This window comes from Leopardus geoffroyi, chromosome E3 (assembly GCF_018350155.1).
Source record: "Leopardus geoffroyi isolate Oge1 chromosome E3, O.geoffroyi_Oge1_pat1.0, whole genome shotgun sequence".
Lineage (NCBI taxonomy): Eukaryota > Metazoa > Chordata > Mammalia > Carnivora > Felidae > Leopardus > Leopardus geoffroyi.
In genome coordinates, this window is record NC_059340.1 from 8,984,081 (window position 1) to 8,997,474 (window position 13,394).

General features: G+C 60.6%; 2 protein-coding genes across 7 annotated transcripts in view; both read right to left on the reverse strand.

Moving 5' to 3' along the window:
* Window positions 1-8,940, reverse strand: UPK3B (uroplakin 3B). 3 transcript variants are annotated; one of them, XM_045461984.1, is made up of 7 exons: window positions 8,667-8,940; window positions 7,441-7,590; window positions 6,984-7,221; window positions 5,619-5,698; window positions 4,636-4,765; window positions 1,835-4,181; window positions 1-943 (listed from the first exon to the last, which is right to left on the reverse strand). In XM_045461984.1, the coding sequence occupies exons 1-6, from the start codon at window positions 8,677-8,679 to the stop codon at window positions 4,022-4,024; spliced, it is 771 nt and encodes a 256-aa protein (XP_045317940.1). In that variant the 5' UTR covers window positions 8,680-8,940; the 3' UTR covers window positions 1-943; window positions 1,835-4,021. The 3 variants fall into 3 exon arrangements, with proteins under 3 accessions (XP_045317940.1, XP_045317938.1, XP_045317939.1); XM_045461982.1 differs by lacking the exon at window positions 8,667-8,940 and adding an exon at window positions 7,708-7,935; XM_045461983.1 differs by lacking the exon at window positions 8,667-8,940 and adding an exon at window positions 7,708-7,935 and having other exon boundaries at window positions 1,831-4,181.
* Window positions 8,941-9,835: 895 nt separating this feature from the next.
* DTX2 (deltex E3 ubiquitin ligase 2) overlaps window positions 9,836-13,394 on the reverse strand; it is a 35,598-nt gene continuing 32,039 nt past the window's right edge. For all 4 annotated transcript variants that reach the window (XM_045461978.1, XM_045461980.1, XM_045461981.1 and 1 more), the window contains 3 exons: window positions 13,081-13,242; window positions 11,750-11,839; window positions 9,836-10,483 (listed from right to left, as the gene is read on the reverse strand). In XM_045461978.1, the coding sequence (XP_045317934.1) occupies window positions 10,256-10,483; window positions 11,750-11,839; window positions 13,081-13,242 (480 nt within the window). In that variant the 3' untranslated portion in view covers window positions 9,836-10,255. The remainder of the gene's footprint in view (window positions 10,484-11,749; window positions 11,840-13,080; window positions 13,243-13,394) is intronic.

The following is a 13,394-nucleotide window of genomic DNA, read 5'->3' on the forward strand; positions in this document are numbered from 1 at the left end:
ATGACCTGAGCCGAAATCAAGAATCTGACACTTAACCGACTGAGCCACCCAGGTGCCCCTGAAGCTGATATTTTTTTAAAAAAGAACGTGAACATACATTTGCCTTTTATAAGGCGGTCAGTCAACAAATGTTCATTAAGCACCCACGGGGAGTCAGGCACCGTGTTCGTTCCAGGGGCACCTTGGTGAGCAAATCAGACATGGTCCCTGCCCTCCTGGAGTTCACAGTTTAGTGGGAGAGATGCAAAAGTCACCCTTTTTAATGTCTAACTACAACATGGAAAACTTGCTGAGAAGAGAAAGAAGAGGGCTCCAGGAGAGCTGAAGGGTCAGAAAGGGCTTCCCTGCAGAAGCCACACTGGAGCTGATGAATGATCTAGAGGAGCGAGGTGGAGAAGTGTCTTACACTGAGAGGGGAAAGCAAGTGCAAAGGCCCTGTGGCAGCAGGGCTAACCAGGGATCTGTGCGGCCAGAACACAGGGAATAAGGGATGGATCAACGGGGCCTCAAAACTGAGATGGTGAATCTAGACTCTGGTCTTGCAGCAGGAAGTGACTGCAAGTTGGGAGCAAAGGTGAACACCATCAGGTTCACAATCTGGTCCCTCTGGATACTGAGAGGAGGAGGGCTGTGGGGGTCAGGAACGCTGCTAGAGGCGGGAGGGGGCTGGCTGGGGATTGCAGGGACAACGGGCAGGAATAGGTGGTTCAGAGGCACAGACGAAGTGAACCCAGGGGGTGCGAGGGAGTGCTCAGTGCCCCCCCCCTTGGTTTCCACCTGCTGTCATCCTGATCCTTTCGATTTCTGGTCTGATGAGTCATCTGAGAGTCATCACCCCCACAACTGCTGCTGTTTTTTTCTTTTTAACAATGAACTTGTTTTTTGCCACTGAGCCATTACCTTACACGCCAACGGATTTGGAGGCCCTCCCTCAAATATAGCCCTGGGGAAAATTTTTAAACGCTATTTAATAAAAGATGCACCATCACACGGCTGTCACTACAGGCTCTACTCAAGGCTGTCACGAGCTGGCCCCTGCAGAGCTGGGGTCCGGCTGGTAACCCTCTGGAGCGTGACTCTGGGGCAGAATGCCCCGACATGCTTCCTTAGGGCCCGTGCTGGCCATGACCAATCCTGCCACCCTTTCTCCAAGTGGCTTCTGCGACACCCTGGCGTGCTGGTCACCACAGCCCTGGGCCAGAACACCCCCAGTCTGGCGGAGTCACAGGGTGGCCTCCCCCTGACCCAGGACAGGCTCGTAAAATATTAACGACTTGTTAACGTTCTTCTGAATGCACCCATCTGCTAAGATGGTGTCCCCAGAACCCCCTTTTCCAGAAGTCTGCTCTGAAGCAAGCCGGGGGACGGAACCACTTTCAGAACATAAAGCGCCTCCATTTTCCAGTCACACACCCCACCCCACCCCATCAGAAACCCGAGCATGGCCTCTCCTGGGGCATCTCTCTCATCTACGAAGTCCCCTCCTGAATATTCTGGAATCCACCTCCTCCTCTCCAACTTCCTTTGTCTGCCCTGGTTCAGGCCTGGTTCCATTTGCCTGGAAGACCAGGCCAGTCCCCCTCGCTCTGGCCTCCTGTCTCCTAGTCCCTGCTGCCAGCCCCCCGGGGCACCATTTGTGCCACCGAGGGGGAGACTATTCACACCTGGTCTCCCTGACTCTCTCACTCTCTCTTCCTCCCTCCCTCCCCTCCTACTTGACTCACTTCCATGTGACCCTAAAGACTCCTCTCAGAAGTCACCCTTGGGAAGCCCCCTTGACCTCAGGTGGGGTCACACCACCCCCCCCCCACTCCCGCGGCCACGCTTCACCTACTGTGCTGTAGTGTCTGTTTTGGGCCCGTCTTCACAGTCAAGGGCAAGCACAGCTCCTCACAGGGCTCCGGGGTGCCCTGCACACACAGGGGACATCGCTGGGGCTGTGCCTGGGATCAGCACAGGTGCCGGCACTACGAATAAGCTACAAGAGGGCCCTGGGACACACAGGAGCTCGGGGCAATTCCTGCTGCTGCCTGATCTTCCGGCCCTGAGCTGGTTCGTTCATGTTTTCACTCAGCCAACACCAGTGGAACCCTTTTCCTCCTCGCCATACCCGAGCTGGGTGTCTGGGCCCAGAGGGCCTCTCCATCTGGTGCTGGAGCCAGGCCTGGACAGGACAGCGCGACACAGGCGCTGTGGGACACAGCTGGTGAGGGTGGGAGGCACTTGGAACGGTTAGAGGCCAAGAGGGACCTAGGTTCCACAGCAGCAGCGTTTCAAAAGCAGCTGCCCAAAGCAGCTGGCTCCCATGGCCAGATGTCACCCAGGACACCGGAGCCTGAGCTCCTGACTGCATTTGAATCGGCTTCTGCCTGCACCTGGAGGTATTGCGGCCGAAGGGGCTGCAAGTAGGATGTTGGATAAACCACTAGGGACCAGGGCTTCATGGGTTTTGAAAGCAAAACCTCCCTGAAGTGTTTGCCTGGGAGACAGTACTGCTAAATCCGCGGAAGCTGCATTAGCGGTGGCCTCTTGGCCCTGAAATGCAAGGATGAGTTTCCCTGGGGCCCATTAGGAGATGGGGCACCTCGAAAATGCAGTTAGGGCTGTGCGTCAAAAGGACAGGTTCGGGGCAGACCCCAGGGTGGAAGGGGTGAAACGGGGCTGGGCCCCGGGCGCAGATGCCCCTTTCCCCACACCAGCGCGGGCACCGCTAAGGGGACGGAGACCGCGTTTATTCACCTCTGAGGAGGGCGGGGACACATGGGTCACGGCCGGGCGCCGTGCAGGGGCGGGGGGCCTGCATGCTGGGAGCCGCGGTTCCACCGGATAAGATGGGAGATGCCCGGGGACAAGAGGGGCGTGGTGGTGGGGGGGCGGCGGCAGTGGGCAGAGCGTGGAGGACAAGTCGCCCAGCCTCAGTTTCTCCATCTAGAAAATGGTGGCGGTTGTGTAGACTGGACGGCCCTCAAGCGAGTGCGTGACTGCTCATCCCTCTGGCTTGACCCAGATGACGTCTGGAGCCCTGACCTCCAGAAAGTGGCGATGGCTCCTCAGCATCAGGTCACTGCTGGAACCTGCCAGTCAATTGCTTCAGGCGGGTCTGTGAATACGAGTGCGCGTGCGCGGGGCCGGACGGCTGCGGCGCACCGGCGCCACCGTGTGGCCAAAGCTGGACCCACCGGCCCTGCGAGAAGTCGGACGCTAGGGGGAAGTCTAAAGTGTGTACTGCCTGATGGTGGGGGGCTCCGGGGCCTCAGAGAGCCCATTGGGGTGAGCATCTAAGGAGGGTATGTGACAATCTGACAGCCCTAACAGTAACAGGTCACATCTGGACACGTGGTCATCTCAGGTCCAGAGTGGTGAGTGAGCTCCCCAAGTTCAGGACTGGTTCCTCCTGAGGCGCCATGTCTAACACTGGCAGTGGCATACAGCAGGTGCTTAACAAATGGTGGAGCGAGAATGAGTAAGCCATCTGTGTGTGCAATAGGGTTGGAAGTGGTAGAATCAGACGGCCACAATGTGCCTCTACACTCTGAACTTCTGGCCACCCTCAGAAAGTGCCCCTGCCCGGGGAACAATGGAGGTGCCTCTGAAGGCTTCACTGCAGCCCCAGCCACTGGAAGGTGGGACAGAGAGACAGAGGGAGGCTCGGACTTCATGCACCCGGTGATGGGCCTGGCCCAGTCCCCTGCACAGGGCAAAGCAAGGCCCCCCACTGGGCCCCTCCTGGAGCCTGGAAGCTTCTGGTCAGTGTGGCCTCTCCACATTCCTCTCACAGAGGTAGGGTTGGAAGTGGGGGCTGCATGCTGGCCTGACCATGACCCTCCCCCAGACTTGATGCAACTTCAGTTGCCTGGAGAGGGCAGAATGGAAAAGGCAAAGGCAGGGCTGCAGGTGGTGGGACATCGGGCGGGTAGGGAGGCGCAATGGGGGAGGGGCATGTGGGCACAGGAGCTGGGAATGCGCACTGCGTATGTGGCCCCCAACTTCCCAGGGCCCCGCCCCAGCCCCTTCCACAAGGCTAGGGGCTGAGGCTGGGGAGGGGGTCCAGGCCAGGCTCATAGCCCACGGGCAGGGTGGCGGCCTCAGTGGGTGGGATGTGGTGGGTCAGGTAGCGCTTCCCCTTGAAGGAGCCAATCCGCAGCTGCTCCGGGACTTCCTCCGGCCACCACAGGCTGGAGCTGGATGGGGAGAGGAGACCAGACTGGGTCCCTGCTGTGGGGAGCCATCTGCCAAGTCAGGGCCTCCTCCCGCAGCCTCTCCCTTTCCTTCCTTCCAGAACCTGCTTCTGGCCCACCTCCTCCAGGTGGTTGCCCTGAATACCCTGGTTTCAGTTCACTGAAGCCTCCTTGGAGAGAAAACACGGCCGGGAGGAGTAAGGCCGGGGCCAAGGACACGCTGAAGGACAGGGCAGAGCGAGGTGGCCCCTTCTCTGAACCTGTCATCAGAGGAGCCTCTGGCCCACCTCCCTGCTGTCCAGGCGAGAGATACTCAGGGCGGAAATTTCCCGCACACCCCTGGAAGGGGAACCACCAACTCAGCCACAGTGTTCCTGGAGGGCTTTCAGGTGCTGGGACCAGTGAGAGGGAAGGGGCTCTGGGTGGAAGAGGGGCCCAGGAGGATGTCAGCACTCACAAGCGCACGGTGGACGCAGCCAGGAAGGCCAGGAGCAGGAGGCCGGCCAGAGAGGAGAGGATGGAGGCAATGACAATCATGTCACCGCTTCGCCGCCCTGGCCACGTGTCGATAGAGCCTGGGGCCTTCCCTGCACACAGCGTACGCTCAGAGACTGCCCCTCCAGCCCAGGGCAGTCACTTCCCCCTCCAGACTCACGCTCAAGGCCTGACTGCCTCGAGTCCCAAGACAGCCCCCTGAGCCAACCCCATTTGTCCATCCCAGCGGGGCATCAGTGCCCTCCCAGCCCGGACCACCCACCACCACTCCAGCCTTTTTTCTTAGTCTCACTTTCTAGGCTGTTCTTGCCAACACGCCCACCCCACTGCACTGCCCACAGTGGGCAGAGCTGCGGCCGACCTCAGGACCAACGGGTGGCCACCTCGTTTCCTGGAGCGTGGCATTCAAGGCCTTCAGATGACAAGACCCTCCACCCCCGCCAACACCCAGCCTCTACAGCCGGTCTCCCAGGTGTCCCTCACCCCAGGGCACTGGCCTTCCCACATGCAGTTTCCTTGGCCTGGTCCATCACCAGCCCTTTAGGGCCCCGCTGAGGGAAGTCTCCCAGAACCTGCGGCCCTGACTCTGACCCCAGCCTCTTGGTGCCCTGGCCCTTCTCCACCTGGCAGTGCTTGGCCCAGGGCTAGCTCCCCATTGGAGGGGAAGACTGTTTCTGCCCACACCTGGGCTGGGACCTGGGTACCCGAGGTTGTGTTGATGTGGATGGACACAGCTGGTGTCTCTGCCAGTGAGGCTGACCCAGTGCCTCCTCGCCCCCAGCATGAGGTTCTTTTTGGGGGATGGGCTGGACGTGGAGACTTCCTCCAGGCCCCCAGTCTCATGGCAGCAGGGGGAGGGGCCGGCTGAGCAGGACCACTGGGCAGAGGGTGACTTGTCCACAGGGGCAGACTGGAGCCAGAGCACACCCCGCTCCCCTACGCTACCTTGGTGGAGAGTAATGGGGTCGGACCACCTGGTCTCGGCCTGGGGTGAGCCGCTGGCATCCATCAGGAGGAACTTCACCCTGGGGAGAGGAGAAGGAGTGGGGCTCAGAGCCTGAACTGCCCTGGGCCCGGTGACCAAAGCAGCCAAGCCCCAGGCAGTTCTGGGCCGGGCTCTTGTAGGGCCTGTCAGGGCTAGCCATGGCCTGGTCCTGCTCTGAGAACCCCCCCAAGACCTCTCTGGCCACAGTGACCTCTGCCAGCAGCCCCAGTCCACCTGAGCCGTTGCTCTCCAGACTCCCCATCAGGTTTAGGGGGCCCCCATCACTGTCCCATACAGAGTGCCTCAGGGAGTCAGGTGGGGCTGGGGGCCCCGGGCCTTGTAGAGAACAGCTGGCCAAGTGACATCTAGAAAACCATAGAAGTCTCCCCAGTAGGGTCAGGCACCCTAAGCAAAAGCCCAGGGAGGAGAGGGGTGTTCAAGAGCCTGGGATCACAAGGAGAGGCAGGGTGAGACCCGAGGGCACCAGAGGCCATGCAGAGGAGCTCAGGTTGTATCTTTGTGCCAGGTGGGGGGTTTGGCAGATGTCTGAGCATGGAGGGGCCCAGGCAGGCTGGCGAGGAGGGCAGCCAGCTCTGGTGGCTGCTAGGAATGGGGGCAGGAAGTTAAGATGGGGCTGAGCCAGGAAGTGGGCATGGGGGGAGGTAGGAAAGCGGTTCTGTCAGGGCCGGGCCAGGGAGAGGGCAGAGGGAGGCGGTTAATGGAGGTGCCGGTCCAGCCCACACCAAGCCCCACCTTCCCTGCGCCCCATGCTGGTTCTCTCAGCTGGACTTGGTCTCCCTGAGGACACCTGGTCCTGTCCTGTGGCCCAGGCAGCCCTCATCTGGACACCTGCTCTCTCACTCTGGCTCCCCCCGTGACCCTGACAAGCCCTTGGTGCCCTGTGCCTCGGTTTCTTCACCTGTAAAAGTGAGCAGTAGGCTTATTTCCTGTTCCCCTGTCTTGTACCCACTGATTGGGTCTGGACTCAGCCCTGGGCTCAGATTCCTACCAGATCTACCCCGGGGCTAGTGGCTGCAGCCCGGCAGCTCCCCACCCCTGACCCTGGGCCTGAGACCCCACCCTGCCCCCACAAGCCCTGTGGTGCCCACTTCCTCGTGGGCAGGTCTCCTGGAAAGGCCACATTCTGCCTGCCCCCCAGCTTGGATAAGTGTTGCTCCCTGACCCCCCCCCCAAGGCTTGTGAAGGGGAGGAGCCTGCCGCCAGGATGGGGCCCTGGGGAGAGGCTAGAGAGGGCAGCCCTGTTCCCCCAGACCCCTTCTCCCCCAGTACAGGCCCTGTCCCAGGGTCCAGGCAGAATGACTCACCTGTAAGGTCCAGGGCTGGGGAGGGGGGTGTTGCAGAAGGGTGGCTCACGGAGGTCAGCAAGGCAGCCAGGGTCATTGCCCACCCGAAGCAGGGGGATGCCCCTGCCGCCCCCCACGGGGTCCTCACAGGGCAGCTGGTCCAGGGACAGGGGCAGCGTCATATAGTGGCCATCAGTCAGCAGCCGTGGGAAGGCTGGGATCTCAGCCAGCGTCTGTGGGTTCCGGAAGTCCCTGGAGGCTGCAGGAGAAAGGGACAGACGGATGGGGCTAGAGGGCATAGCCCCAGGCTGGGTCCGAGGCCTCCCACCCTGGCTGTCCATGCCTTCGGGCCCAGAGGCTCCCTCCAGACACAAATCAGGTCACTTTGTTACCCTCCTGGAGCCCCCCAGGATAAAGCCCCACGCCCAGTCCGCCTCCCTGCAGCTCTCCTCAGCCCCAGACCCGCACCATGACGCACCGTTGCTGAAGGCCACCACCAGCCAGATGGTGTTGGCAACAGCGGCATGCCCATCCAGGACACAGCGTGGCTGCTCCAGGGAGAACGTGGTGGCTGTGACCTTCCCTTCCAGGTCCCAGGCTGTTATCTGCGGCGTGTAGGGGATCAGCTCTGTAGTCACACAGATAAGCATGAGGGTCCTGGGGCCTGCCTTCCCTGGGGCTGCCTTTCCCAGTTGGAGGGGTGGGCTCCCAGGGTCTGTGAATTCATCCCAGGATCCCCACTCACCCAGGCTCATACAGGGTGGGGGCCAGACCAGCGCCCCCATGAGGAGGAGAGACAGCAATGGGCCAGGCTGCCCCTGGGAGAGCCCCATGATGGCTGCCCAAGCTGGGGCTTCTTCCACATCCACAGCCCAGGGCGATCTGGCCACCTCCTGCTGCACCCCCTCCCCCAACACCTTGACCCTGGAGGAGCTGGTTAGTCAGGCTTCCAGGCTGGCCGAGGGCTGGAAAGACCTGAAAATGTAAATGCACCCCACTCCTCCCACTGGCCCAGCCTACCATGAGGAGGGAGCTAGGCAGGGCTGCAGGGTGGGGCAGGCCAGTGCCAGGCCCCACTGCCGGGAGGGAGGCGGATGCCACCGGCCCCCCAGATGCCAGCCAGGAGGCCAGAGACTCCCATGTCTGAACAGGGGTCCCACCCAGCCTCCCAGCCCTGGAGAGGACCCAGTCTCTGGAAACATGGGCTCAGGGCCACATGCCTGAGATTCCCACACCCCGGGTGCCAGGAGCCTCCCTCTGGCCTTCCATCCCCACCCAGGGAGTGGGGAACAGAGCAGAGATCCCAACCCGTCCAGCTCCAGCCCCACCACAGCCCCCCTGGTCCTGCTGCCATCTCTGCGCCCTGCCCTCCCTCCACAAGGCCACGTTCTTGTCTGAAGGAAGAATCTGGAGTCAGACGAAGGACCTCTGACAGCTGACAAGCCTCCACTTACTTTACTCCCTTTGGCTCTATTTTTTTTTTTTTAATTAAGACATAATTCAAAAGAAGATAGAATTCACACAGTATAAAATTCATCCTTTTAAAGCATACAGCTCAGTGGGTTTTCACAAGGTTGTGCAAGCATCACCAAGGTCAGCACATTTGCAACACCCCAAGAGGACAGTCTGTACCCATTGAAAGTCACTCCCCATTCCCGGCTCCCCTGGCAACCTCGCACCTGCTCTCTGCCTCTACAGACTTGCCTGTGCCGGACATTTCACAGCAACGGAATCACACACGTGGCATCTTGCGTCTGGTTTCTGTCACCTAGCATCCTGTTGTCCAGGTTCGTCCACGCAATAGCACGAGGCGGGAGTTCGTTCTTCCTCAGGGCTGCGGAACTTTCATCCCACCGGATGGAAACCAGGCATTTTATCCACTGGCTCCTCCGCTGACACCCATTCCCGCTGTTTGGCTTCTGTAAGTAAGGCTGTCATGCGCGCTCATGCCCAAGTTTTGTGTGGACCTGTTTTCCATTCTCGGATACACACCTGGGGTGGAATTGCTGAGTCATAGGGTAACTGCTTTTTTTTTTTTTTTTTTTTTTAATATTTTATTTGTAAGTAATCTCTACACCTGATATGGGGCTCGAACTCGCGACCCCGAGATCTAGAGTTGCATGCTTTGCCAACTGAGCGAGCCAAGTGCCACAAGACACTCAAACTTTTAGATGGAAGAAAATGCTCTAATATATAATACACTCAGCTTTAAACCAACACATCATGAAATAGAACTTAATTTTTTTTCTTACGGAGAAAAGGACCTCAAGGAGGCAAAAGTATCCCTGGCCCACTCAGGATGTGCCACCCTCCCTGCCGGGGCCCTGCAGCCCCAGGCCCCAATCACCGCCCCCAGGCAGACAGCAAGCTGGGGTATTTGATGTTCCTAAGAGGGCTGGGAAGAATTAGGACTTCAAGGATGACGTCAAACCAATCCTGGCCCAATTCCAGCCCCGGCTCTACGCCCTACTATGAGCCTGCGACCTGGGGCGGGTCACTGCATCCATGACCGTTTCCTCATCCGTAACAGGGAAGACAGCAGCACCAGCCACGTGAGTGGCGCTTTACTGCGGGAGTGAACGGGACGGTGGGCCTGGCGGAGCTGCTGGACCGCACACGGCGAGAACTGGAGTCGGGGACGGGGAAGCAGCAAGGTCAGTGCTCGGGCTCTTGGGCCCTCTCTGCGGCCTCAGTTTCGTCACTGGGGAAAATGCGAGTCGGACGGGCAGCGTGTGAGCTCCCTCCTGCCCTGATGCAGCAGGGCACGTATGTGTGTGCTGCCTTCTCACATCAGCGCGCGCACACACACACACACACACACACACACACACACACACAACCTCTCCACCAAAAACACACCAGGGCCTTCTGACTTTGGCTATAGGGCATTTATTGCAAACAGAACATCTGAGGTATGAGAAGCTGACCCAGAACCCACGCCTGCCCTGGCTACGATGGGGGACGGGGCAGTCTCGCCTCACCCCACGCCAGGCCCCCAGCACTACAGCCCCAAAGCAGCCCGCCAGCGGCAGAGGGCCCCACGCACTGAGGTAGCTGCATCTTAAGCCCCCACAAGTACAACTCCCCAGGCCTGCCTGATTCGCCTGTAGATCTGGGCCTGGAGGGGAGGATGGGGGCAGAAGGCGGGCCCCCACAAACCTCGCAGCCTCTGAGGAAAGGCACCTTCCCGCCTGCCCATTCCGGGGCAGCCCAGCCGGCAGCATGGGGAGAGGGCAGCTGACTGCCAGAGGCAGGCGCGGCGGGGCGGGGATGGGGCCGGCCAGGCCCGGGGCTCACTGCTGCTCCAGGCAGTCCTCGGTCACCCCCTGGGCGGCCAGCTCGGCCAGCACATTCTGCAGGTAGTTGGGGTCAGGGTAGCCATGGCCTGTCACATTGCGGTCCATCTCTGTCTTGTGGTGGATCTCGTTCCACACCACTGTGTCGGTCTCTCCCGTGGTGCTGGATGTCCCTACCGTGAAGATCAGTCGCCTTTTCCAGGCCACTTTCAGCAGCTCCAGGACCTGCCCTCGAGGAAAGGGGGGAGGGGAAAGGAGGGAGGGCCTGGTGAACAAGTGCAAACCTGGGCACGGGTTTTTCACTCTGGAGCGGTGGGTGGCCAGGTGACAGGGTGAGAGCATCTGCGGCTCCCCCTCCTTCCCTGGTCTGATCTCCCCAGCAGTGAGGGCCAGGACGGCAGGAGCAGCCACCCACCAAATGCCAGCTGCGGGGTGGGGCACACTGAGGGGCAAGCGAGGCTCTCTGTCCCTTTGGCCTTTACTGCGAGCCACTGGCAGGCTGAGGTTGGGCCACTCTCCCAAGTGATCACATCCGCAGTTCCGGGCCGGGGCCCCATCTGTCGGGATCCTCAGCCTCCAGCCCCAGTCTTGACCACCCCCCCCCACCCCCCGGAACTCCATATGCTGACCTGACCGCCCAGGAGGACCCCCCACCTCAGAGGGCGCCGCCATCCACTGCTCTGCTGCCGCTCAAGCCACACCCGGGGCCAGGCTAACTCTGCCCTACTTCCAAGTCAGCCTCTCCCCAGGCCAGGCTCACAGCAGCCAGAGGGCGCCCGATGCCTCACTGCCACACACACACACACACACACACACACACACACACACACACTCTCTCTCTCTCTCTCTCTCTCTCTCTCTCTCTCTCTCTCTCGGGGATCTGATCCTCCCCAGACGCCACACACACACACACACACACACACACACACACACACACACACACACAAACACACACACACACACACACACACTCTCTCTCTCTCTCTCTCTCTCTCTCTTTCGGGGATCTGATCCTCCCCAGACGCCTCACACCCTCCAGCCCAGCCCACCTCTGCGACTCTCAAAGCTGCCACTCAAGCTGCTGGTCTGACCAGAATGCTCTCCTGGGTTGTAATGCAGAGGTGGCTTGCAGGCCATCACGGTCACCCAGTCCTGTTCCCCTGTCCCCACTCTGCCCAACGCGTCACACTAGCCTGACTCAAGAGCAGGTGACCCGGCCAGAGAGGTTGCTAGAAGTGGCCTCCCCTCCCTGCTGGTCGTCTCTCCCTGCTGGTCGTCTCTCCTGGTCGAGGATGCCTCGCGGATAGCAGGCAGTCCCGGGAAGGAGTGGCCAGCACCCCAGCCAGCCCCAGAAGAAGGTAAACAGGGCAGAGCAGGTATGGCCACCAAGCTGGGCCCTCCCCATCCCACCTGCTCGAACAGCCCACGAGCAGCCAGGCCAAGGCCTGCCAGCAGAGGGCGGGGGGTGCCCCCAGGGTGGTGGGGCCTTACCTTGCGGCCCTGGGCATTGTCCGGAAGGTAGCACTGACGGGGAAAGCCCCTGGCGGTGAATGGCTTCCCGGGATTGGGGTGCTCTGGGCCCTGCAGGAGGAACACAGACACAAGGAGGCGGGGTACCCTGAGAGGGGCCCAGCAGCTGCAGAGGCCCTCGCAGCCCGGCCCGCCCTTCACCTCCCTAGCCGGAGCTTTGTCTGCACTCAAGTGACCAAACAGATCGCTGTCTCAAATCTTGCCCCTCAGAGACCCAACATGACGTGGCCTGCCTCCGGCGACCACCTTCCCTGACCCCATGCCATTCGGCTTGGCATCACACACTCCTGCAAATGTCCTGATGAGACTGGAATTCATCAAAGGCTGGACCTCCCATTCCGCTGGGCACTGGGCTCTTTGGCCTAGAAGGCCAGGCCTCCCTTCCTCATGCCCTCGCTCCTTGCTCGAGATGGTGCCACAGTGGGGCCCGAGACAGTGGCAGCAAACTGGACGGAAGGGTGGGCGGCTGAAACAGTGGGGGATCCTTGCCCATGCCCTCTGCCACTCAGAGACACGCCACATCTACGCCACGTATACTCCACACTCCCCTCCTGCTCTGTGGTTCTGGGGATGTCTGGAATGTTTTTAAAATTCACTACAACCCACTGAGAAGAAATGGAGGGAAACCAGGGAAAAGCATATGGTTAAACGAAAGAGGGACTCTCCATCTGTCACAGACAGGCCACCTGGGTCCTGGCCTCCACAGCCCTGTATCTTCCCCACCCGCCACCAGCTCTGAGGTCAGCCCTGGCCCAAGCAGGAGGCCTAAGGGTCCAGGGCTCCTGTCTGGGTCTCTACTGCGACCTTCTGCTCGGGCTCCTGTCTTGCTCTTGACATCAGACACAGCCCTGCCACAGGCCTGGATCTGGCCACCGAGCTGGTCTCTCAAGGACAGTCCTCAGTGTTGGCACCTCCCTGCCCTCTGGGTTCTTCCACTATCCAGACCTTCAACACAAGTGTTCTTCCTGCTTATACACTTGGCCTCCCGCCCAGCACAAGTCCAGCCAGGATGTCTCCGCCTCCAGGACACCCTCCCTGCGTCAGGAAAGGGCTGGAGGCCATCTCTTTGCTTCCACAGCCCTAAGAGCTTGTTCCACCTCCAGACACCAGTGCCCCTGGTTCCTGGGAGCCTGAACTTGGGAAGCCCGGGCATCCTGAGTGCCTGGGGTGGGGGGCGGGGGGGAAGGCAGACTACAGGGAGAGGGGCAGGGTAGGAAGAAGTGTGCCCCAGAGCGAGAGGGACCGAGTCCAGAACGGTCTGAGGAGGCTCCTCCTGTGCTGGGGCCCCTTACCTGGATGCCGTGAGGAATGTTGTAAACTATAAGTATCGTCCCACAGTCCTCATGGCCAGGGAGGGACACCTGGAACTTGAACACCTCCATCTTTCCCTGGGGCTGGGTCCCGGTTTTCTCTCCGTAGATGGTTTTGCAGGAAGGACACTGCAAACTCCCGTCCTGAGGCAGAGCAGAGCACCTAGTCTCAGCCGGTGCCGAGAGAGCACCCAGGCACGCTGTCTGGCTGTCGAGGTGGGGAAGAGCCCACAGGGGCTCAGCTCGGCCCGCTGTCATACAGCAGGTCCCTCCTTGCACAGAAACCCGATCCTGAG

Coding starts and splice junctions, on each gene's coding strand:
- UPK3B (XM_045461982.1), bottom strand. CDS start 7,795: ATGGGGCTCTCCCAGGGGCAGCCTGGCCCATTGCTGTCTCTCCTCCTC. Junction 7,222..7,440: donor GGTGGTGGCCTTCAGCAACG/GTGCGTCATGGT, acceptor TTTCTCCTGCAG/CCTCCAGGGACTTCCGGAAC. Junction 5,699..6,983: donor CCCAGCCCTGGACCTTACAG/GTGAGTCATTCT, acceptor TCCTCTCCCCAG/GGTGAAGTTCCTCCTGATGG.